Source organism: Medicago sativa, chromosome 5 (genome assembly GCF_051527215.1).
Source record: "Medicago sativa cultivar Bolivia chromosome 5, Bolivia_mono, whole genome shotgun sequence".
NCBI lineage: Eukaryota > Viridiplantae > Streptophyta > Magnoliopsida > Fabales > Fabaceae > Medicago > Medicago sativa.
This window is the reverse complement of record NC_140753.1, coordinates 59,640,960-59,664,550: the sequence shown is the minus strand read 5'-3', so window position 1 is coordinate 59,664,550 and position 23,591 is coordinate 59,640,960. Positions and strand designations below refer to the sequence as shown.

The window sequence follows — 23,591 nt, the reverse complement described above, 5'->3', positions numbered from 1 at the left end:
CTTATCAGCAATGTCACCAAGCTAGAAACTGACTTGAGTGAATCCAGTGCCAAGTCTGATCTTATGAAAGACTTTCCACCTATATGCAAGAAGGATCCTCTTGATGTACAGATGTATTACATCAAGGATCACTTTGAGATAACTAACAAGGTCATCAGGTTGGAGGATGTACCTGAAGAAATGTATGGTGGTGCTCTGCCACGTGCTCGAGGCAGAAAATCAAAGAAGAAGTTGACTGCAGAAGAGTACTTAAAAGTTGAAAAACCTGCAAAGAAAGCAAAAGTTGCTTCTGACAAGGTTCAGATTGGTGGATCTTCAATGCCATCAATTGAAGAAGAAGCTGAAAACATGGATTCAAGATTGGTCCTGAACATTGGTATTGCTCTTGATCAACCTGCAATACCAAAGAAGAAGAGGAAGCCAGCAATAAGGAGGATCAAGGAATTTCCTCATATTTTTAAGGAAGCAGAAGCTACTGCTGCTGCATCTGGAGTTGTTGAGACAGCTGAAGAAGCCTTGAAAATCGCATCTGAATTACAAGTAACTGTGATCTTAGGAGCTAAGAACCTGATGCTGGGTGCAAGTGGTTCTGAAGATGTTCAAATGGATTCTGATGCTAAGCCAGAAGATGTTATCAATGTATCATCAGATTCCTCATCCTCATCATCATCATCTTTTGATTCTGATGATGATATACCCATAGGGCACCGTTTTCCAAATCTAGTAAAAAGCCAGCCAACATCAACCAAGACCTACAAAAAGCCCTCTCAGACAAGCACCTATGAGCCATTTGGTCATATAATTGATCAAAAGTTAGATGAAATGTCTGAGATAAGAAACAATGTCATTGATAGAATACTCCTCCATCACCCTCAACCTCTAAACATCAAACCCCTCAACATGGTTGTATCTGAAAATGTTGAGCATAACTCAGAGAAAGCCTCTTAAACAGCTTCTGAAGCAGTTGCTTCTGAGAAAGTTGTTTCAGAAAGCCCCAAACAACAAACTCCTGAACCACAACAGACTTCATCACCCCAACAACAACAACCAACCAACACACATTGACCCTCAACCAGAGCAAGCTATACCCCAACCTACATCACTGGATATTGACAATTCCCAAGCTTCAACCTCAACCGCACAAATTAACCTTGACCAACCATCCTCTTCAACCCAATCTGATCATCACCTCACCATTCCAGAGTCTAACCGTGTTCAAGACCTTTCCCTTAATGCTTCTGACCAACCCTCAGACCTATAAATCCTTGAACAACCACCCCAAGACATCCTGGAATCTGAGTACACTGAATCTGAGCTACTCAAGATCAATTCAGAAATGCATGATCTGATTCAACTCAGAATATTGATTGACTTGCCAATTGCTTATGAGGAACAATGATCATCATTGAAGAAAAGAGCTTCTGACTTGTTAGAAGCTGTGAGCAACAAGTGCATCAGGACCAAAGCTGCTACTGTCAGGAGATTCTTTAAGAATTCTCAATCAGCTAAACGAGCTAAAGGTCCCAAGTTTCTTCTGACAAATGAGCCTTTCTACTCAGAAGCAGACTATGTGACAAGGGAAGCAAGAATGTTCAAGCTGCTGAAGCAGAAGCTAGCAAGGCAACAGGAGGAATCTCAGGCAAGGGAAAATGTTCTTCTTCAGAAGCAACAAGCTCTTGAAGATCTGGTAAAGAAGCAAGCTGAACAAATGGAGAAGATGATGAACATGATGCAAAAACAACAACAAACCAAACCTTAGTTGCACGCCCTAGTGTTTATCTTGTTGTTTGTTTTAGTTTTTGTTTCTGAACATCTCATGCTTTGAATTTCTTACTGTTTCTGAATGATATTGCATTGCTTAGTTGGTTATGATTCATATTGCTTTGATATTTTGTTTATATATATACATATACATTGCTCTGATTTACTCTATTATTTGTGCTCTGATTTTGATAAGATTTTAGGTTCTGATTATATTTATACTCTCTTCATGTTTGAGTTTTTCTCAATATCTTTTTGTCCTTAATGCTTATTTGCTTTTTGCTAATGACAAAAGGGGAAGTATATGTGATAGTATTTAAAGGCTCTGAGCCCCATTAATGATATTTGAAAATTATTTTGAAAAACTTCTATCATTTTTACCTGAAAGGTATAAGCTATGAACGAAAGAAGGAGTATCAAATTTCAAATAAAATTAATTGAACCATTCTTCTTATCTATAATCTACTTCTCAATTAATTATTTTTTTAAAACTTTGATATTATTACGCGCTCAATGAATTTAATTAACATGAATAGAACTTAGGGGGAGCTTACAGACCTCACCTTAAAGGCTATCAGACTCAGGGGGAGTTAGAGCTTACAAACCTCAGACTCTGAGCTTACAAACCTCAGAACCCCAAAGTCAACTTGTTAATTAGATTAACAACAATTGATCAATTTTAAATACTATTGTTTGTCATCATCAAAAAGGGGGAGATTGTTGGAACAAAATGTTTTTAACAATGAACCTTAAAGAGTTTTGATGATAACAAGGTATTAAAAATTGTAAATTGGACTAGCTAATATTTGTTCAAGTGTACATGACCATAGTTAAAGATTTACATCATATAAAGGTTCTGAAGAACAAAAAGAGAGCTAAGGAATCAAGAAAAGGAAGCATGAAAGCATCTGAAGAGAAGCGTCTGAAGAGAAGTGCATCTGAAAGCAAAAGTGCATCTGAAGACAAAAGTGCTCCTGAAGAATGATGACGTCATCAGAAGCTGAAAGTCATCAGAAGCAGATAGTTCAGAAGCGACTTCATCAGAAGCCGGAGCTCATCAAAAATTGATTATCACCATAAGCTAAAGATTCAAGGATCAACACTTCAAAAGCTGTCTATTGGATTCGAAAACACTGCAGAAGACTAGTGGATGGTTGCAACGGTCATTTTGGTGAAGATTTGAAGGCATTGGAAGCTTATCTTCAAAAAGCGTTGACAATTGTACTTTGTACGAACTGTACAACCACCTTCTCCACTACTCTGTTTTGTGTCTACGCTACAGGACATGAAAACAGCTCCAGAATAACAGCTATGCCTATAAAGATGTTCCTTCACAATGGGAATGGATTTCAAATTGGTTCTTCATAGGACAACAACCAAATCAGGTAAAAGATCATTGGTGAAAGATCAAGCTTCAACAACGACTCTTTTGATGTGCTGGCAATTTCACAACGTCTCTTTCACACCTCTATATAAAGGAGTGAAGACTTAGAGTTTGGCATACGACTCAACTACAATTTACAAGCGCCAAAACTCTGCTGAAATTGTTTTGCTTTCAAAGTCACTTAGAATTTCTGTTTTCAAGTTCATATCTTAGAAATTCTGAAGTCTTAGAGTCTGTATCTGATTTGTTTTCTGAGCACCTCTGATTGTATATCAAGTGTTCAATCTCAAACATTATTCTTTGTAATATTGTTTGTCTAGAAGTCTCTTGCAGTTGTGCTTGAGCATAGAAGTCTCTTGATTGTGTTCTTGAGCATAGGAAGACTCTTGTGAAGTGTGCTTGAGCAAAGGAAGTCTCTTGTTGTGTGCTTGAGCAATTGTAATCAGATATTACATTATAGTGAAATCTCCTTGGAAGTGCAAGGGGGACTGGACTACTTCCGGATTGTGGAAGGAACCAGTATAATTGCTTTGTGTCTTTCTTCTTCTTCTCTCTCTCTCTCTCTCTCTCTCTCTCTCTCTCTCTCTCTCTCTCTCTCTGTTTTATTCCGCCGCATTCAGATTCTGATTATCACTTCAGAATCTGTATCACTTAGCTTCTGACAAGTGTGTTCAGTTTTTAGAGAAATGAAGATTTTTTTTTAAAACACAATTCAACCCCCCCCCCCCCCCCCCCTTCTTGTGTTTTTCTCACCTTCATGGTTGTCTACCTCATGAGATGACATTAATTGGTATAATATGTAGCATGGACTGCATTTTTTACATTGTAATGCACTTGGATATAAATAAAAAAGTTGTCATGTATGAAATGAAAATTGCTCTATTCTTCCATTTTCATTTCTTCTATATATTTGTGGATTTATCTAGGCATGGCAATGGGGTGGGGTGGGGTGGGGATGGGTTTTACATTCCCCGTCCTCATACCCGATTCCCATATACTTACCTGTTACCCTACCCATACCCAACGAGGATGAGAAATTGAACCCCATCCCCTTCCCCGGCGGGTTTGGGTATCCCCGCCCCATCTCCATCCTCGCATTGAATTATTTTTTTTAAATAAAAAATAGAAGTTTTTTGCAACCCCTAGAGAAATATTGTAATGCATTATCCAACAATATGTTCACTTTAACATTTGTTAGACCGATTGATTTAGTTGCTCCTTTAAATATCAATGGTAGTTTTTATAACACGACAATTATCAAATAAAATAACATGACATTTCTGCATTCGGGACGAGTTTGGGTATATACCCGTTACCCATCCCATACCCGTGTTTTGAAATCGGGAAAAACCCAAACCCAGTCAAAACGGGGAAAACCCGTCAAATTGGATTTGGTTCGGGTGGGTAACCACAGGTATGGGTTTTGTTGCCATGCCTAGATTTATCTTCATGTCACTATTCGATGTTCTATCTACTAACACTAGAAAAACCTATATGTTCTCTCAGGTTAATAAGATTCCATTTTTGTTATATTTTGCACCAATAGATAAATGATTGCCATTTGATTTCTCCCTACTATTTTTTAGAGATTCTATTTACTAATTTTTGTTGGATTATCTTTGTATCATGTTTATATTGGCTACGCTTTCATTAGTTGTATGATATTATTCTTGAGTTCATGGTGCTAATTTTTGTTTGTTGACAAAATGCTGCTAATATTATTGTGTCGGGTGTTTAAGCATTTGTGCTTTTCTTTCGTTTAGTAGTATATGTTCTTTTTAATTTTGGAAGCAATCGTTCATTCATTATCCCAGGTACTCTTTATAAATCAATTTAATTTAGGTTCTTCTAAGAAGAAAAAAAAAGTTTAATAGGAATAAAGAAATAGGGATGATAAGCCTTTAAAAAAAGATGACAATGAATAGTGTAAATCGTAAATAAACCATAATAATACTATCATATAATTTTTGGTAAATAATTAACCAAGAGAAGAAAGAATATTTTATTTCTAAAATTAAAATTTGCATCATTTGATTAAGCATGTAAGCATTTAATGAATTGTTGAGAGACATCGGATTAAAGTTGGATTAATGGTTAGGATTTGGTGTCAAATTTAATTTGACACATTGGTGTCATTTGATCCTATCCCATATATATATATACATATATACATATATATATATATATATATATATATATATATATATATATATATATATATATCATTTTACTTTTAAATTTTATCATATAGGGTTTAGGGTTTAGTATATATATATATGTTCGAATAAATTTTATTTATGCTTGCTATATTGTAACACTTGTTTTCCTTTTAGTTGTGACGTTTTATTGTATGCGTCATGTTGCTTTTTATGACTGTTCATTAAAGGTCCACTCAAATAATGTACGAGGAGCATCTTCCTTTTACTTTTATTATTATTATTATTACTATTACTCTGATACTATGGTATACTTCCTTCAGGTTTAAGAAATTCTTTTTAGGATTAATTACTATTTTGGTCCCTTAAGTTATTTGTTGGTTACATTTTGGTCTCATAAGTTATTAACGTTACAATTTGGTCCCTTAAGTTATTTGTTGGTTACATTTTGGTCACATAAGTTATTAACGTTACAATTTGGTCCCTTAACTTAATTTTTGGTTTCGTTTTGGTCCCTTAACTTATTTTTTGAGTGACATCGTTGCTACATGCTTTTGATTGCCTAGCTTGTTGCTTCTCCACCAAAAGCTCCGGTCTCAATCTACTTCAAGCCATCACTGCGCCGGAGATCGTCTCCACGGCCGGTATGTATTTTCCGATGTCTTTCATTCATATTCTTCTTTCTCTATGCACAATTATGAAAAATACTATATTAAGTGATGATGTTTAGACCACTTTTTCCATCAATAAAGTTGTTATCCGTTCTTCAAAAAAATAAAGTTGTTGTACGGTTTCTTACTTTTGGCTCAAACTTAATACCTTTGACATCTTTTTGAATGTTGAATTTGTTATTTTTTGAACTTTTGAAGTTCGATTTGGTAGTGGAATTGAGTGATTAGTGAATGTGCTTTTGATTTGATTTATTTGCAGGTATATTAATTATCATTGCTAACAATTTTTCTCCTTTGAGGAAGTCTGAAATTTAATATGGAAGTTAGTACGTTATCTATCTAGCTCCCATTCTTTTCCTTGTTTTATTTTCTTTTTGTTTCAATGTTAATGTGAATTTTTTTTTTGGTTACACAAAGTTTAGGTGGGTTCGGCTCCGGTCACCACCAGGGTCAGGGCACGCCTCCGGGCCCAAAGGGCACTTATAGAGGTACTTACAGATCACCCACCAACACTGCCCTCACATCGGCAGAGGGAATCGAACACACAACCTTCTGCGTTGTTTATAATCCTTTTTATTTATTTATTATATCACAACTTTTCTTTAGTTTTTTATCTTGATTGATTCAAGCTAACTGAACTTTAAAGTATGTTTGGATTGGTTTATAAAATGAAATGGAGTAGGCTGAAATGTAATAAACTTTTTAGATTTTGCAAAATGGATGTTATTCCACCCTTAAGGCTAAATTACACACATCCTTTTTCTATCTATCTATCTATATTATATTTTGCTTATAAAAAAACTTTAATCAATCTATTTATTTTTACTATTTTGTATGTTTCAAAGGTCATTGTTATTATGTATTATTAATTTTTAATAAATCATATACTATATTTTGTATCAAACTTATTATTTATCATATATTTTAATAATATTATTATTAAAAAAAGTTACAATTTGCAAATTGGATATCCAAAAATCTATCCAAATTAAATTGCATTAAATTATATCAGATTTTTTAAACTGTTCATTAAAAACCAAACCGCATATAATTTTATTTTTAGATCGGATGATTTATTGCCTCAAAACCACCCTTAATACTCCTGATAACTAGGTGAGGATAAATATAAAGCATGGAAAATTTGGAATATGGGATGATCTAACCTCTCATATTCTGTTCTGTTATACGGTCATTCAACACTTTCATCGTCATTGCAAAGTTGTGTGCATCATTTAACACTTTTCTGTTGTCTTTATCTTTTCATGTGTACTTCAGTTGAAAGGTTGAACAAGACATATACTTCAACTGTTTGGTTCCATTGTTTTTCTTGTTTAGCAAAGGATGGAGAAGACAAGAAATGGTAGTGAAGAGAATCTTAAACTCGGGAGTCTTATAGATATTGTACTCTCATGGACCCTCGAGGATGTTCTCAATGAGAATCTTTACAAAGACAAGGTTTCTTTTACACCCTTTTCAACACTCACAATGAAAAAATGTACTTGGTTTTTGAAAAATAATTTGAACATGAAAGAATACAAATCTTACAAAGAACTCGTGTCAAAATATCAATAATGATTGATTATTTATATAGATTTTCTCCACTTCATTGTTAGATTTTCTCCCTTTTTAGTAGTTGCAAAGATGTTATGTTGTTTAAGAGTTGCAAAAAATTGTGTTGCAATAAGAAAGTCCCTGTATATAGTCCCCTCATGTTTGAATGTATCTACCAATCACACAAACATATCAGGAGATACGTTCAAATAGTTTTTTGTTCCCCATAGAAAGCTATCTTCCGATCGATCTTTTTTCAGGCTTTAGCAACTTGGGCGCCCTATAGAGCGACCTTCTTAACAATTTCAAGGAATTGTTTGTATGTGTTCAATATAGGCCCAGAAAACATATCTTAACTTTTTATTTTCTATTTAATGCTACCATCTTTTAACATTTGAATGATTAGAGCAGCATTATTAAGTTGAAGTATATTGTGAAAATTGTTTTCTCTCAGGTTCATAAGATTCCAGAGACATTTAAGTCAGCAACAGATTACAAGAACTCTTTTATTCCTCTATTGTTTCCACGCACTGATTTATCTTCAAGCTTGTCTGGTGTGTCTCGAGCTCCCTTTTGTGAAATCAAGAAAGTTATAAACAGCAATCATTTGAAACTTCCCAAAGCTCGAAAGCATTTCAAACAGTTCCGTCATAACATACAGTTGAAGAGTACATTTTATAGCGTGGAAGATGGTGGAAATTATGAACCTGGAAGTGGAGATCTCATTGCTTTCACGAACATTAGACCCAAAAGCTTAGACGACTTGAACACACTCAAAAGTCCCTACCATATTGGCTATGTTGATCGGCCAAAAAATCGGTTTTCAGATACGGTTTCAGTTCTATCATCGAAATGCCTGAAGTTGGATATTGAACATGATTTGGGGAATAGCAAAAAGCCTAAACTGTATGCAGTTTACCTTATGAACTTGACAACAAATCTTCGTATTTCGAATGCACTGAATTCACCCTCAGAGGGTGAACACCTCAACATAATTAAAACAGTGTTGGGACCGCAACTCATTGTAAGAATAATTTTTTGATATGAATGAATTTCTCCTTGATTTATTATGTAGCATACTGTGGAATGCTAACATACACAATAAACCAACGGTCGGGAATTACTGTGAAACACATGTGCATTGTGTGCTGTAAAATGTTATTGCAGTTAAATATTTAACCTGTTTAATGCTTGATTTGTATTTCAGAGTGGTGAAAACTGTCAAAATTGCCTTTCCGAAGAAAATAGTGAAGCTTTGCTCACCAAAGACAGCATCATTCGCTCTCAGAAACTGAATGAATCTCAGGAAGATGCTGTTTTGAGCAGTGTTGATATGATAAATTGTCATCATTCTAATGTCAAACTTATATGGGGACCTCCAGGGACAGGAAAAACAAAGACAGTTGCATGCTTGCTATTTTCTCTACTCAAGTTAAAAACTAGAACAATGACTTGTGCTCCTACTAATACTGCAGTTTTGCAAGTGGCAATTCGGTTGCATAGGTTAGTTATGGATTCATTTGAGCTTGAAACATATGGTCTAGGTGACATTGTGCTCTTTGGCAATAGTAAGAGAATGGAATTAAGTTCTCATCCAGGCCTTGTCGATGTCTTTCTTGATAACCGTGTAGAGAATCTCAAGCGGTGCTTTGATCCAAATATTGGATGGGAGACTAACTTGCGATCCATGATACAGCTGCTCAAGTCCATGGAGAAATTTGCATGCAAAAAAAAGCGCAGGACAGTATTGGCATTTACATACAAGCAGAAATTTTGTGAACAAAGGGAGAAGCTCAAATTGTTGATGCAAACCTTATACACCCACATGCCAAAGTCTTTCATTTCACTTGAAACAGTGAAAAAAATGCTTCAAGCTCTTGATTTGCTAAGATCTCTTGGAATTTCTTTGTGGCAGGCCAAATTCAAGAAAAATGACTTTAGTGGTGAAGATGAAAGCTTTCCTGCATACATTCAAGCATTCTATGTCAGAAGAGATGAGTGCCTTAAAGTACTAAGTTCGCTTTCTGACACAATATCCCTTCCTAAATTTGACAAGAGAGGTAACAGGAGAGTTGACCTAAAAAACTTTTGCTTGTCAAATGCTTGCCTAGTCTTCTGTACTGCATCAAGTTCTGTTAAACTAAACACAAAGGAGGTGAGCCCTATTCAATTTTTAGTAATTGATGAAGCGGCACAGCTAAAAGAATGTGAATCAACGATTCCATTACAGCTGTCTGGTCTCCGCAATTGCATCCTGATCGGAGATGAGAGACAACTTCCTGCATTGGTGAAAAGCAAGGTAGTTGATCATTACATCTAATTGTTGATTTTTATCTGTAATAATTGAAGATTTTGTCTAATATGTTCAAAACTATTATATATTTGTAGATTGCAGATAAATGTGAATTTGGCCGAAGTATGTTTGAGAGGCTGGTAATTTTAGGATACAAGAGGCATATGCTAAATATTCAATATAGAATGCATCCATCCATTAGCCTATTCCCATGCAAAGAGTTCTATGATGAGAAGCTATCTGATGCTCCTGTCGTTAAGGAAGTAAACTATAACAAGCTTTTCCTTGTCGGAGATATGTATTCTTCTTGTTCTTTTATTAACATAGCTAAGGGTAAAGAGAAACTTGGACATTGTGGACAAAGTCTGAAGAACATGGTTGAGGTAGCTGTTATTTCAGAGATGATTAAAAGCCTTAATAAAGGTCAATTCCTATTTCAAATCTTGTCTTGTATTTCGGTAAATAAGAAATCTTTAATCTCAGTATTAATTATGCATTTATAAGTGTAACGATGAAATTTTTTGTTCTGCCAGTGTTCATGAGGACAAAGAAGAAAGTAAGCATAGGAATTATATCTCCATATAATGCTCAAGTTAATGAAATCCAAGAGAAAGTTAAGCAATACACTTGGGATTCTAATTCTGACTTTTCTGTTAATGTTCGTTCTGTTGACGGTTTCCAAGGCAGTGAGGAAGATATTATAATACTATCTACTGTGAGATCAAATGGAAGTGGTAATGTTGGTTTTCTTTCAAATAGACAAAGAGCAAATGTGGCTATGACTAGGGCAAGGTATGTTAAATACAATTTTCGAGAATTTTTTTTTACTGCCCCTATGACCAAAAAAATTGATATGTATGCCCCTAGATGAAAACTATTGATACAAATACCCCTGTTCTTTATTTAAGTTGGCGAGCATAACCATTTTTTCAACATCTTGCAGGCTTTTTTCTGAACTTCTGTGCTGCTTTACATTTTAGTTGGCGAACATATGTTTTTTGGTTTTTTCTTCACGTTCTTTATTTTGAATGGCGAACTAGCCATTTTAGTTTTTTTTTTTGTGCTCTTTATTTAAAATGGCGAGCATGCCATATTGCAGCCATTGTTAAGATTCTGTGTAAAGTAATGAATGGGATTAATGGATGCTCATTGATTTGTACTTGTACATAGTGTTCTTATATACTCCCTCCGGTCACTATTATAAGCAAAAGTTGACTTTTTAGGTTCATTCAAATGATGTATGTGGACTATATATAGACTACATACATTATTTATTGAATAAATCTAAAAAGTGAACTTTTGCTTATAATAGTAACCGGAGTATAACTTCCAATACCAGTTGCACGTAACTAATTAAAAAACTAACTGAAAGAAGTTGCCTTCGTGATTCCCACAACTGTCTTTATCTAATTGAAAGAGCATGCTCGCCATGTCAAAAGTAGAAAAAAACAAAAAATAAATAAAAAATGGCATGTTCGCCATGTCAAACAAAGAACAGGAAAAAAATATATAAAAAATGGCATGTTCAGAAAAAATGGATATGCTCGCCAAGTGAAATGGAGAATAGGGGCATTTGTATCAATAGTTTTCAACTAGGGGCAGACATATCAATTTTTTTGGTGATAGGGGCAGAAAAAAAATTCTCACAATTTTCATTTTGCTATGCTGCATTGCTGCTCTTATCGAAAACTTACAAGTTCATTTTGCGCAGATATTGCCTTTGGATATTAGGAAATGCAGCTACTCTAATCAACAGTGATTCGGTTTGGAGAAATGTAGTTCTTGACGCTAAGAGAAGAGATTGTTTCCATAATGCTGTAGAGGACAAGAACTTGGCCAGGGCTATTAATGATGTCTTGTTCGAGATCAAACTACTTGAAGGATCTAAGTCTCCATTTATGAAGCTAAGTTTAGGTGAAAAATCAGAAGTAACAACTACTTCCTCCTCCAGGTTAGTGGAACCAATTTTATCTATAATATTAATAGCTATGTTTATTGTTCCAAATAGTAATGGGAAAAATCTAGTTTCAAGTGGGGCAATCTTGTTAGTCCTATTCATAGAATTTGGAGCTGAATTATATGTTCTTGTTGCGATCATATATATTTGTTGTTTAATATACTTATTATCTTGATGAATTGCTCTCATGCTAATATCAAACTTAAGTTTTTACAATAATGTCCACCCAGATGTTTAAAATATGTTAAATACTTCTATGCCTCGCAATTAAATAAGAACAATCATGAACTCCCTTGCATATATTGTTTAAAATAAATAAATTATCCAAAATCAAATCTTATCACAATTTTAAACCAAGACACTACAATTTTAAATTACAAAATAAACAACAGACTCAATTTGCCGCACCTGAAACCTTTATGATCAGTCTCTGTGGACATTGTTGCCTGCTCCGCCACCATTGTCAAGATATTGGTGTGGTAGCTGGGAACGGTTGGGAGAACTCGTTCTTTTGTGCACGGCTTTTCTCTTATTGGTAAAGTTATGTTTATGGAGTATCACTAATCCGGTCTCTTGTAATTTTCTTTTGGCATCATCTATTGACTACAAATTCACCAATGAATAAATGGAAAATTCAGAGTTTGAACTTCTTGCCCCGCATACTAAAATTTCTATGCCAATTGAGTTGCTCACGAGAATCTTGTCTTTATATTAGATTTTTTTTGTGTTAAATTTCCTGTCTTTATATAGGATTTATGATCAAAGGTGTCTTACTCTTATGTTCGTTCATCCCTAGGATAAGTGCTAATATGAGGAATTATTGTGTTTTTGTTGCAAGGCCCAGGAAACCAAGGTGGTGAAGAATGATCAATGTTTTTTTTTCTTTCTCTTGGAATACTGGATTATCTTGAAGACTGGACCTTCAAGAATTGTTTAGATAACTTAGTCCTGAAGATATGTACCTGCTGGCTTTATGTCCCATGGATGATTGAGCTATCCTCTTCTTTTTTTTTGTTTGGCACAAGATAACAAATTAACACACCTCAGTCCTCGTGCACTTGTCTTGCTCATCTATTGAGAGGAATACTTGTGATGATTAGCTTGCTTCTTTTGGAACCATCCTAATGTAACTCTTGGTACAATTTTGGAACCATCCTACATTTTAGAATGCCCTAATAAAAGCCATATAAATACATAATATTGAACAAGTCAATTTTGAATCCCATAAGCAAGTATGTCTTCTCTAACATACCATGTTTTGTGCCTATAAATTTGGTTTCTATGAAATTGAAAAATAAAATAGTTCATTTTGTTTTTTGAATGGGCTTTTCTTTTTAAGCATATTTACGTGTTTTTTCTATCATTTACAATTTTCTTGATCCATTTTGCCTTAGAAGAAATTGATTTTACTCCTCTACATCTCCATCATGTTATATTATGGAAAACTCTATCCCCTACAAATGAACTATTTCGAATACTGCAAAGTCCGTAGGAAACGATTTTTTATCTGTAGCATTCATCATGTGAATAATTGATCCCCTAAAAAAACATGTGAATAGTTGATAGTTACTTTTTGTAGTTTTGCTAGCATAATATACTGATAGTGATGAAAGATACTAAAAACAAGTCTTCTTCTCATAGACTATAATAGCATCACTTATTTGCTTGGTTGAGTATAACATTTGGCCTTTGCATCAAATGTGGTCTACAGGGAAGTTTTCCGTAATGTGTAGGACTTTTTTGTGTGCTATTCATTTTCTTACTTATTAAAACTATTTGCATGTCAACGAACTTCAGTTTCCCTTTTAAAATTATATGTTATGTTAGAGTAACAGGAATTACGTACTAGAATTATGGAACAATAACAAAGTCTATAGTAATTGACATTATGGATTGATTTACGACAATTTTTACATTCAAGCGAACTACATTGTTTTATTTTTACAGTGAATATTAGCTTCTTAAAATGACCCGTGCGGTAGCACGGGTCGATGATCTAGTATGGAATAAAAGTTGTTACAAGATAATATAACCTATAACCGAATAATAGTAAAAGTTGTTTCAAAATAATATAACCTAATAATAATAAATGTTGTTACAAGGATAATATTGAGATTTTAAATTAATATAAGGATAATTTTGGCAGTGCAATAAAATTTGCTCCCCTCCCCACCCCTCCCATCCCCTTCTAAAAATTGAACCAAACACTTCAAATTAAAAATCTCCCCTCCCCTCCCATCCCCTCCAAAACTCTCGAACCAAACGGACCCTAAGGAAAGAGAGGGAAGAGAAGTCTATTATTAGATCTTATGAGTTTTTTCTTTTCTTTTGAAGGACGTAATTCTTATGAAATTTCATAGTCTAATGGTATAGGTATTCGGTTGTATGAAAATATGACTGGAATATATAAACACATGGTTTATTTGATTTTAAATAAATAAAAAGGGTTATTATAGAACATATTGTTTTGGTAGCTCATGTTAGTCTTGGGGTGTGTTTGGTAAAAAGAAGCTATAAGCTAGCTGATAGCTGATAAGCTAGCTGATAGCTGAAAAACTAGCTGGTAGCTGATGGCTGATAGCTGATAGCTTATAGCTGAAAAGTTAGCTTATTAAAATAAAAAGTGTTTGGTAAAATTAGCTGTTCAAGTGGCTGATAAATATAAAATGACGTAAAAGGACTATCTTTTTTTATAAATCATATATACAATTTATGTTAATTAATGTATTTCTTTTTAAATGTTTAAATTTATTTCAAAATATTTTCATCTCCCAAATGATAAATGTATTTATGAATTCAATTGAAATTTTTTATTTAACAAAACTTTCTTTTAATGAATTTTACTCTAAACTTTTATTGTAAATTTTATATAAAATTATTTATTATTGAATTAAGAGTATGTAAAAAAGAAAGTGAACAAGAAAATTTGAAAAAGATTGTGGGTAGTTTTTTTTTAAACGTGGGCAATTGAATAAGAATGTGGGTAGTTTTTTTAATTAAAATTAAATTAAACAATATTAATAAAAGGTTAAAATTGGAAGAAAATATAAAAAGCTACCAGCTATAAGCTAAAAAGCTACTTGAAATAGCTTCTCAAAAAACGCTATAAGCTCATGAGAAAAGCTTGTTACCAAACACATCACGTTTTCATCTAACAAGCTTATAAGCTAATCCAAGAAGCTATAAGCTAGCTTTTTTGTGTTACCAAACACAACCTTGGTCTATTTTCGATGGATTTACGAGTCTGCAACGTCTTATATATAAACACGCATGGATATGATTAAATATGAAGAGTGAAATTGAATAATAAGGTACAGTGATAATTTTTGTTTTCTTTGGTGTTATCTCTCCGATATGTAGGAGAAGGATATGTTGGAACATGTGTGGAAATTGAGTAAAAAGACTATAAACACAAATTCCTATGTTGGGTAGAACTAGTGTTCCCACTTCGGATAGAACACACACATTAGTAGTGTTTATATAGTGGGGGTGTACCTCTAATTATTGGGGGTACATATATGGTTATGTGAACGAAGTAAGCACTAGAGAAAAAATATATGTTGATATATATTTTATTATTTGGAAATGATAAATTAAATAATTAAATTAGTACTTGATCTGAAATATATTTATGTACTAATCTGAAATATATTTATGTACTGAATAATATATTTTTTTTACTCAATATGATATATTTTGATGCTCAAATTGAGATATATTTGTACTAGATCTAATATGAGAATTACTTGCTTCCAAATTTTCTCACTTATTAGTTGTGAACTTTCTCTATAAAAATAAAGAGCTCACACAGTGCATTCCATACACCGAAAACAACAGGATATCCTCATAATTTGAAGTTCGGTGTTATGTAAAATTTGGTTAAGAATTGATCGATCAAAATATAAATTTGAGTTTTATTTGATAATTCGTTTTTAAGCAGAACTCGTTATTCAATTGTTAAAATTAAATGCATGACAATTTAGGGAGAAAATAATTAAAACAGAAGAGGTAAAAGGAAAAAGGAAAAAAATAGGGGGAAAAGTATTTGAAGGGAAAATCAGACATGTTCATATGTCTTGATGACCCGTTCAAACCATTCCCAGCCCATCCTGTAATTTAGCCAAACTCATTCATAAGTGACAAGGACCTCCATCACTGGTCATATATATTCAAAAATGAGTTATTAATCAAAAATGAGTTATTAATCAAATAGTTGAGAAAACTATTAGGCACTGCAGTCCCTACTGATGTGTTAATCTTCACTCTTCACTTTTCCAAGGTGCATTATGGAAACTATTAATCAAATATTTCTTAATCTTTACTCTTCACTTTTCCAAGGTGCATTATGGAAACAATCTCTTTCCTTAACATCAACAACAACCTTTCTCCACACAGAATTACTATTAACTAAGGTTGTAGCATTTCCTACAATCCAAAGACAATATCTGCAAAAAGTGTAAAATAAATTTTAAATCAACGTGTGCATATATATCAGCATTTCATACGGATGTTTCTCATTTGGACATTAAGAAATTGATCAAGTACACGTAAATTTGTTTGACATTTCAGTATAACAGGGAGTAATAGACTAACAGAGTAGTAGATACAATTTCTTCAAAAAAAAAAAAAAAAAGAGTCCTTAAAAAAAAGTAGTAGATACAGGGCCCGTTTGTTACGGATTAAAATAAAAGTGATTTTGATATAAAATAATTTAGATATTATATTTTAGAGATTATATGAAAAATCAGAATCTATTTTGCGTTTGTTTACTGTAATAAAAATCACTTTTTTTAAACAAATAATCTAGTTTGTTTGGATACAACTATATAAAAGAGATTTTTTATTACAAAATTAGTTCAATCTTTTAAATTATATTTTCTCTCTCCTCTAAAAAAATCTATTTTGAGCCCGTTTGTTATAGCTTTTTTAAGAAAAAAATCATTTTTTTTAAAAAATAATCACTTTTAAGAGTTTTGCATCCGTTTGTTACAGATTTTTCAAAAAATCAGAATCTAAAAATAATCTAAAAACAGCTTCAAATGAGAAGTTGTTAAGAGCAGCTTCTCAAAAAATAGATTTTTTTTAGAGGAGAGAGAGAAAATATGATTTAAAAGATTGAACTAATTTTGTAACGAAAAATCCCTTTTATATAATTGTATCCAAACAAACTAGATTATTTGTTTTAAAAAAGTGATTTTTATTACGGTAAACAAACACAAAATAGATTCTGACTTTTCACAAAATCTCTAAAATATAATCTCTAAATTATTTTATGTCAAAATCACTTTTATTTTAATCCGTAACAAACGGGCCCTTTATTTTAATCTGCTCCTAACAGCTTCTCATTTGAAGCTGTTTTTAGATTATTTTTAGATTTTGATTTTTTTTTAAATCTATAACAAACGGATACAAAATTCTTAAAAGTGATTATTTTTTTAAAATAAGTGATTTTTTTCTAAAAAGAAACTAGGGTTAATTATGTTTCTAGTCCCTATAAAATAGCGGCCTTGTAAGTTTAGTCCCTACTTAATTTTAATAGCATTTTTAGTCCCTAATTTTGTTTTTCTGCACTGAGTATTAGTCCCTACTCAATTCAAATTTGTTTAATTTATGCTTAAACTCTTAAATTTTTGAACAACTTTTTGCAGACATGTTTAGAACATTACTAAAAGTTCGTCCGCAAAAAATTATCGCAAAATTTGATTTCTACATCCAGATTTTATTACTTTTTATCTTTAACTTTTGTCGTTTTAAAAAATTCATATTTAATTCATTTCATGTCAGAAAATTCTAAATTTTAGTAAACGAACCTTTCATAGTGTTCTAATCTTGTCTCAAAAAAATTGTTCAAAAATTTAAGAGTTTAAGGATAATTAATCAAACTTTGTTTTAGCAGGGACTAAAATTATAAGTAAATTTTTTTTATAGGGACTAAAAATGCTATTAAAATTAAGTAGGGACTAAACTTACAAGGTCGCTATTTTATAGGGACTAGAAACATAATTAACCCAAGAAACTATAACAAACGGGCTCACAATTATTTAAATCAATTAAGTTTGATTGGATAACGACTTTAGCCAAAATTAACTCAACTGGGCCCGTGAACACCCTTCTAGGGCAAAACAAACAAAAGAAGGAAAACCAAATAGTATTCAATAGAAAACCTAACATACATTCAAAACTCTCTTCTCTTCTCTGCGACGGTGACGCGGCGAAGGAAACTACACGGCGGTGACAAGAGTAGTAAGATGAATAGCAGCTCCGTTCATGTGAGTGTATTTAAATTTTGTATATGTATGATGTGAATTTATTTTATGTGTGTGTATGAATTTCTTATAGCGGCCATACTGCGCTACTACCTACTTTACAAAGAAATCTTTTGTTTTATTTTATTCCATTAAATGCTTCAAAGTCTAATTTTATGATTTTGTTTTCTTTTGTGATTGATTAATAATGTGTTGGCAATTGCGGTGCAGATGCTAATATTCATAAACATCAGGTATGGAATGAATAAGTATGTGAAGACGTCCCCCCTGATTGTTAAGAGTTCAGACACGATCCTCAGCGTTCAAGAGAAGATTTGTGACAAGTTAGATATCCCAGTGCATGAACAAGAACTGTACTTTTCCGGTATACAACTACATTATCGCCGGACCCTTGCCAGTTACAACATACAACACAAGTCAACTATTGACCTCAAGTTCCGCACGATGGCGGACTAGATGACCTTCGTACCATTGCTGATTACTACATCCAAGAGTACTCAAACATTTTAATAGTCTTTGACTTTTGCATTTCTTTTTAATCTCTTGAGCTGTATAATGATTTCTTTTACTTGGGATGATTTTCAGTAATGAAGGAAACACGATTACTTTTCAACACTAGCTGAAATCATACATTTATTCTTTTTGTCTTGTCTTTGAGTATGATTCAATTGAAAAGAGTCAGGTAACTTGAATCCACTCCCAGTGTTGAAATAAAAGTGGTGAATTGAAAAGAGGGTAGAATCTCTGAGTGAGACAAATTTACATAACCTGAGTAGTCAAAGCAGATTGTTAGTGGTAGTACATGAAGAGAGAAAGTGTGATTTAGTGTTTTGATTGTTTTTAAAGTAGGTGTGTGAAATACTCTGCAGCATGTGAATGAAATATTTTGAGTGTTTTAATTTTATTTTGTTTTAAAAATATTGCTAAGTGGTCGTTTTAATTTGTCAAAAACTAATTAGTGTGTTTGTAAGTTACGAGATTTGCCTAAAAAAACAACAAATTATTAGGGACATATCAAGTGAGAATAACATTTGTATATGAGATTGAAACATTGGTTAAGCGAGTCATTCACATGTGCCTCTGTTATGTGTTTTCCCTCTCTCTTAGTCGCATTTCTCAGTTACGGCTACTCATCTTCTTTCCTCCTTCCGTTGTTGTTCGCCGGCTTGAACACGGGGTCACCTCATTTTCAACCGAAGTTTTAGTCTATTTCTGTTTAGATAGATGTAACGACTCCAGTTATATAGTCTGATTGAGGCTTGAGTGATTTGAATCCACTCCAAGTGTTTCCAAAGAAAGGGGATGAATATATAGATGAAATTAAATAGTATGTTTGATTCTGAGTTAGAGTGAAGTCATATTGTTAGTGAACCTTGGTCAAGTCTCTGATACTGAGGTCTCAATAGGTTTCTAAAACCATTAATAAAGCTAACATTCTTAATTTTGGAACTAATTTTGGTCAAGTCTCTGATACTGAGGTCTCGATAGGTCTCTGATACATGTTTGATTTAGTATTAGAACCTATCCAGATTGTTAGTGAGCCTTGGTGTATAGTCTATGATGGCATTGTAATAAACAGAGTGACTCTGCTAAAAGGCAAGGCTGATGCAAAAGATAAATTGTTAAGTTAATATATACTAGAATATGCAGACACTAATATCTTGCATCATGTTCAATTATATTCACGTTTTCAAGTCTGTCTGTACCACAAATTCCGCTGTTCCTCATGTTGTTTGCTGTGTTCTTGCACCTCATGTTTGGGATGAGATTCACAAGTTTTATCATGCAAAGTCATGACAGTTACGATTGAAGCTTAAATCTATAGCTGAAAGTATTAAATCCCTTTTTTATTATCTTGCTCGAATTTGTCTAAGTTTGGTCATGCTGCTAGCATTTTTACTTCCATAACTTCACCCTAGTGTCTGCGTCATGATAAGGACCTCCTGCTCGTGGTCCTCCTAACTGGAACCAGTGGCACTATAATCCTAATCAGTGGCAAAATTCTCTTGGTCCTTCACTTGGATTTGCTTCTAATGGTGCTCAATCATCTTCTCGTCCACCGATGCCATCTGCAAGCCAACCTCAAACCTACCTCATTGGATCAGAACGTTCAATCTTCTCACTATGAGGCATCTTAGTCGTAGTATCCAGATTCTGGCGCGACTCAAGGGCCGGCCCAAGGGTCAAGCAACCAAAGCTCTTATCTCATAAGTATTGGTCACATAATCAACATTAGACGTCTCAAGAATGATACTTAAGATCAATTCCAACGGATATAAGCATTGGCCATATAATTCAAAAATGAGTTCTTAATCGAATAGTTGAGCAAACAATTAGGCACTGCAGTCCCCAATGATGTGAATATATGTGAGATCGATATAAAAGATCACGTTTTTATTTAACATATTAGTACACCATAGTCTCTAATAGTGAAACTTGATGGATGAACTTATTTGAGCAGTGCATAACAATTTTAGGAATGAAAGATACAAATTCCTACAAATTTAAAACTATTTTGATCGATATCTACAATTTCGATAAAAATAATTTAACCAATCATTCAAGACTTAATAATATAATACTGATGGGCAATATTCCCATATCATCACAAATATTATGATTTCAAAAATTGGTACTTTTTAACAATTTATAGTTTCAATTTCAAGGCTAAAACAATGGACATAAACAAGACCATGATACGAGTCATACAATCTTAAATGACAAGAAGTCTATTTTGAGTTGCTTGTAACACAAATATAAAATAAACACCTCGATGATTGCATCAGAATCTCTATAGTACTATTTTCTTAATGCATTCATACATAGTCGTGCTTCAAAATCTTCACTCTTCACTTTTCCAAGGTGCTGACAACCAGAACTGTAGTAAATCCATCAACCATTATTACTCGCTCGTCGTCGCCATAATTTCAATGGTTTCCTATGAAATACAATCATGCAAATATTAGTTTGTAAATTTGAGAGACTAAATTGCTCGGACTTTACAGTTTGTAGTGTCCAAATGCTGGTATACACGTTCAAAATTATACAATTAACATGAAAATATGGAAAGATGTGATGGCTTCTTACCTAGAGAAAGTAGTTGTTTCTGACATGTCCCTTATGCTTAGTTTATTAAATGCTGATGCAGAATCATCTAGTAGTTCAAACTCAAACAAGGCATTCTCAATAGCTTGATCCAATTTCTTGTCCTCATCAGCATTATGAAAACAACCTCTTTCCTTAGCATCAAGAACAACTTTTCTCCACACAGAGTTACTATTAACTAAGGTTGTAGCATTTCCTACAATCCAAAGGCAATATCTGCAAAAAGTATAAAATAAATTTTATATCAACATATGCATATATGTCAGCATTTCATAAGGATTTTTTTGCACTTCAAATTTAACTTTTTTTTAACATACCTAGCCCTTGTGATTGCAACATTAGCTCTTTGTCTATTGGAAAGAAAACCAACTTTTCCACTCAGATTTGATCTAACAGTAGATATTATTATGATGTCTTCTTCACCGCCTTGAGAGCCATCAACGGAACGAACACTAACAGAAAAGTTAGGATCCGAAACCATGTACTTCTTCACTTTCTCTTGGATTTCATAAACTTGTGCCTTGTATGGAGATACGATCCCTATGCTGACTTTATTCCTTGCCCTTACAAACTCTGCCACATAAATAAAAGGTTAATGTAATGTCTGGTATATTATAGATATCATATCATGAGTTTGCTAAGATTGATTTATTTGAGTTTATCTGTTGATACAAGTACTTGTGAGACTAATTGGGAGGATCTCATATAACAGCTTATGACATGCCTACTAGCTATTTTCAGCTTATTTTCATAAGCTTTCCAGGACAGCTTATGAAAACAGCTTATATTGAAACAAACTCCGGCAGGAAAATATACTCTGGACGAAAGATAACAGATTACATTATGTATATGGTATATTATGACCCTGTTTGGATAAAGAGCTTAATGTCAAACTATTTTCATATATGCTATTAACTGTTTTCATAAGCTGTCTTGGAGAGTTTATGAAAATAAGCTGAAAATAGCTTCTGGCTAAACCATTAACTATTTCCGTAAGCTCTCAAACAGTCTCAAAAGTGTTTATTTCAGTAAATAAGCTCAAATATATCAATCCATACAAAGTATATTATATTGCTAAACATTGGATGAACAAACTTATTAACTGAAGAAAAAGAGGAAGTGAAAGCAACCCTTTTTAAGTCTTCCAATAATCTCAGAGATAGCAGCAGCTTCAATCACATTCTTCAAACTATGATCGAGATTACACTGCTCTTTACCCTTAGATATGTTAATGAAAGAGTAGGAACCATACATTTTTCCTCCAAGGAAACGCTTGTTATAGTTTATTTCTCTTACAATCTTGGCATCAGAAAGTTGACCATCATAGAAATCTTTACTTGGAAACATGCTTATGGATGGATGCATTCTATATTGAACATCAAGCATATGCTTCTTGTGTCCTAACAGTACTAGTCTTTCAAATAAGCTTCTTCCAAATTCAGCTCTGTCAGCAATCTGACACAAAACATCATAATATAAGTCATAATAAAAATTTCACTCGGAAAGTTAATATCTTCGTCTCATTTTATCTGTCATGTTTGAAACACTAAGACTAAGACTCTCTTTTCCAACGATACCTTTATTTGTTGATTTGTATCGTAAATTCGTAATTTATGTTAACTAGTCTTGAATACATTTTTTATCCCTCTATTTTTCCTCACTCGCGAATTTAGTTCAATATTATCTAAATTTGGAATTTTTAGTCCCCCTAGTACAACAATTTTCTTTTTGAAATTTTGCCTACCTGAAAATTTTGGCCAAAATATTACTAATGTGCTAAGTTATCTATTTATATAAAAATGAAGTTGATGATGTGGCCTATGCATGTGGATTTAAATCCACCTATGTCACCGTATTCAATCCACCTGGATTAGACCACTTCATCAAATATTTTCCCGAAATTCTCAGGTCGACAATAATAAAAGACATTTTATCAAAAACAGATTGTTTTAACTTAAAAGAAGTAAAACTACTACTTTACAAGTAAAATTAAGCAGAAAATAATTCTCGAAGTACCTTGCTTTTGACCATTGCAGGAAGTTGTATTTCATCACCGATAAGAATACAACGTTTGAGGCCATGTAATTGCAAAGGAATAGCTGATTCACATTCTTTAAGCTGAGCAGCTTCATCAATCACTAAAAACTTAATCTGTTTCATTCCTTCTGTGTACAATTTTGAAGAACTTGATGCAGTACAAAAAAGAAGGCATGCATTTTTCAAGCAAAACTGTGATTCCTTGTAGGAGATATGTATTCCTCTTATTCTTTTATTAACATAGCTAAGGGTAAAGAGAAACTTGGACATTGTGGACAAAGTCTGAAAAACATGGTTGAGGTAGCTGTTATTTCGGAGATGATTAAAAGCCTTAATAAAGGTCGATTCCAATTTTAAATTTTATGTTGTATTTTGTTGAATAAGAAATCTTTAGCCTTATGAATTATGCA

General features: G+C 33.1%; 2 protein-coding genes and 1 long non-coding RNA gene across 3 annotated transcripts in view; 1 reads left to right on the top strand and 2 right to left on the bottom strand.

Annotated features, from left to right (window-relative positions):
• LOC146923601 (putative helicase MAGATAMA 3) overlaps positions 1-20,167 on the top strand; it is a 102,901-nt gene extending 82,734 nt beyond the window's left edge. Inside the window, exons 3-9 of the mRNA XM_085711741.1 lie at positions 7,248-7,427; positions 7,978-8,547; positions 8,731-9,822; positions 9,912-10,239; positions 10,350-10,608; positions 11,528-11,823; positions 19,977-20,167. Coding sequence (XP_085567867.1) covers positions 7,314-7,427; positions 7,978-8,547; positions 8,731-9,822; positions 9,912-10,239; positions 10,350-10,608; positions 11,528-11,823; positions 19,977-20,167 — 2,850 coding nt within the window. The 5' untranslated portion in view covers positions 7,248-7,313. The remainder of the gene's footprint in view (positions 1-7,247; positions 7,428-7,977; positions 8,548-8,730; positions 9,823-9,911; positions 10,240-10,349; positions 10,609-11,527; positions 11,824-19,976) is intronic.
• Positions 20,168-20,739: 572 nt separating this feature from the next.
• LOC146923600 (uncharacterized) lies at positions 20,740-21,360 on the bottom strand. Its single transcript, XR_015010917.1, has 2 exons — positions 21,127-21,360; positions 20,740-20,977 (listed from the first exon to the last, which is right to left on the bottom strand). It is a non-coding gene; the product is annotated as an uncharacterized LOC146923600 (long non-coding RNA).
• A 46-nt stretch (positions 21,361-21,406) lies between these two features.
• On the bottom strand, positions 21,407-23,451 carry LOC146923599 (putative helicase MAGATAMA 3). Its single transcript, XM_085711740.1, has 3 exons — positions 23,161-23,451; positions 22,275-22,599; positions 21,407-21,717 (listed from the first exon to the last, which is right to left on the bottom strand). Exons 1-3 carry the CDS (start codon positions 23,449-23,451, stop codon positions 21,407-21,409), a joined length of 927 nt encoding a protein of 308 aa, XP_085567866.1.
• Between the last annotated feature and the right edge of the window lie 140 nt (positions 23,452-23,591).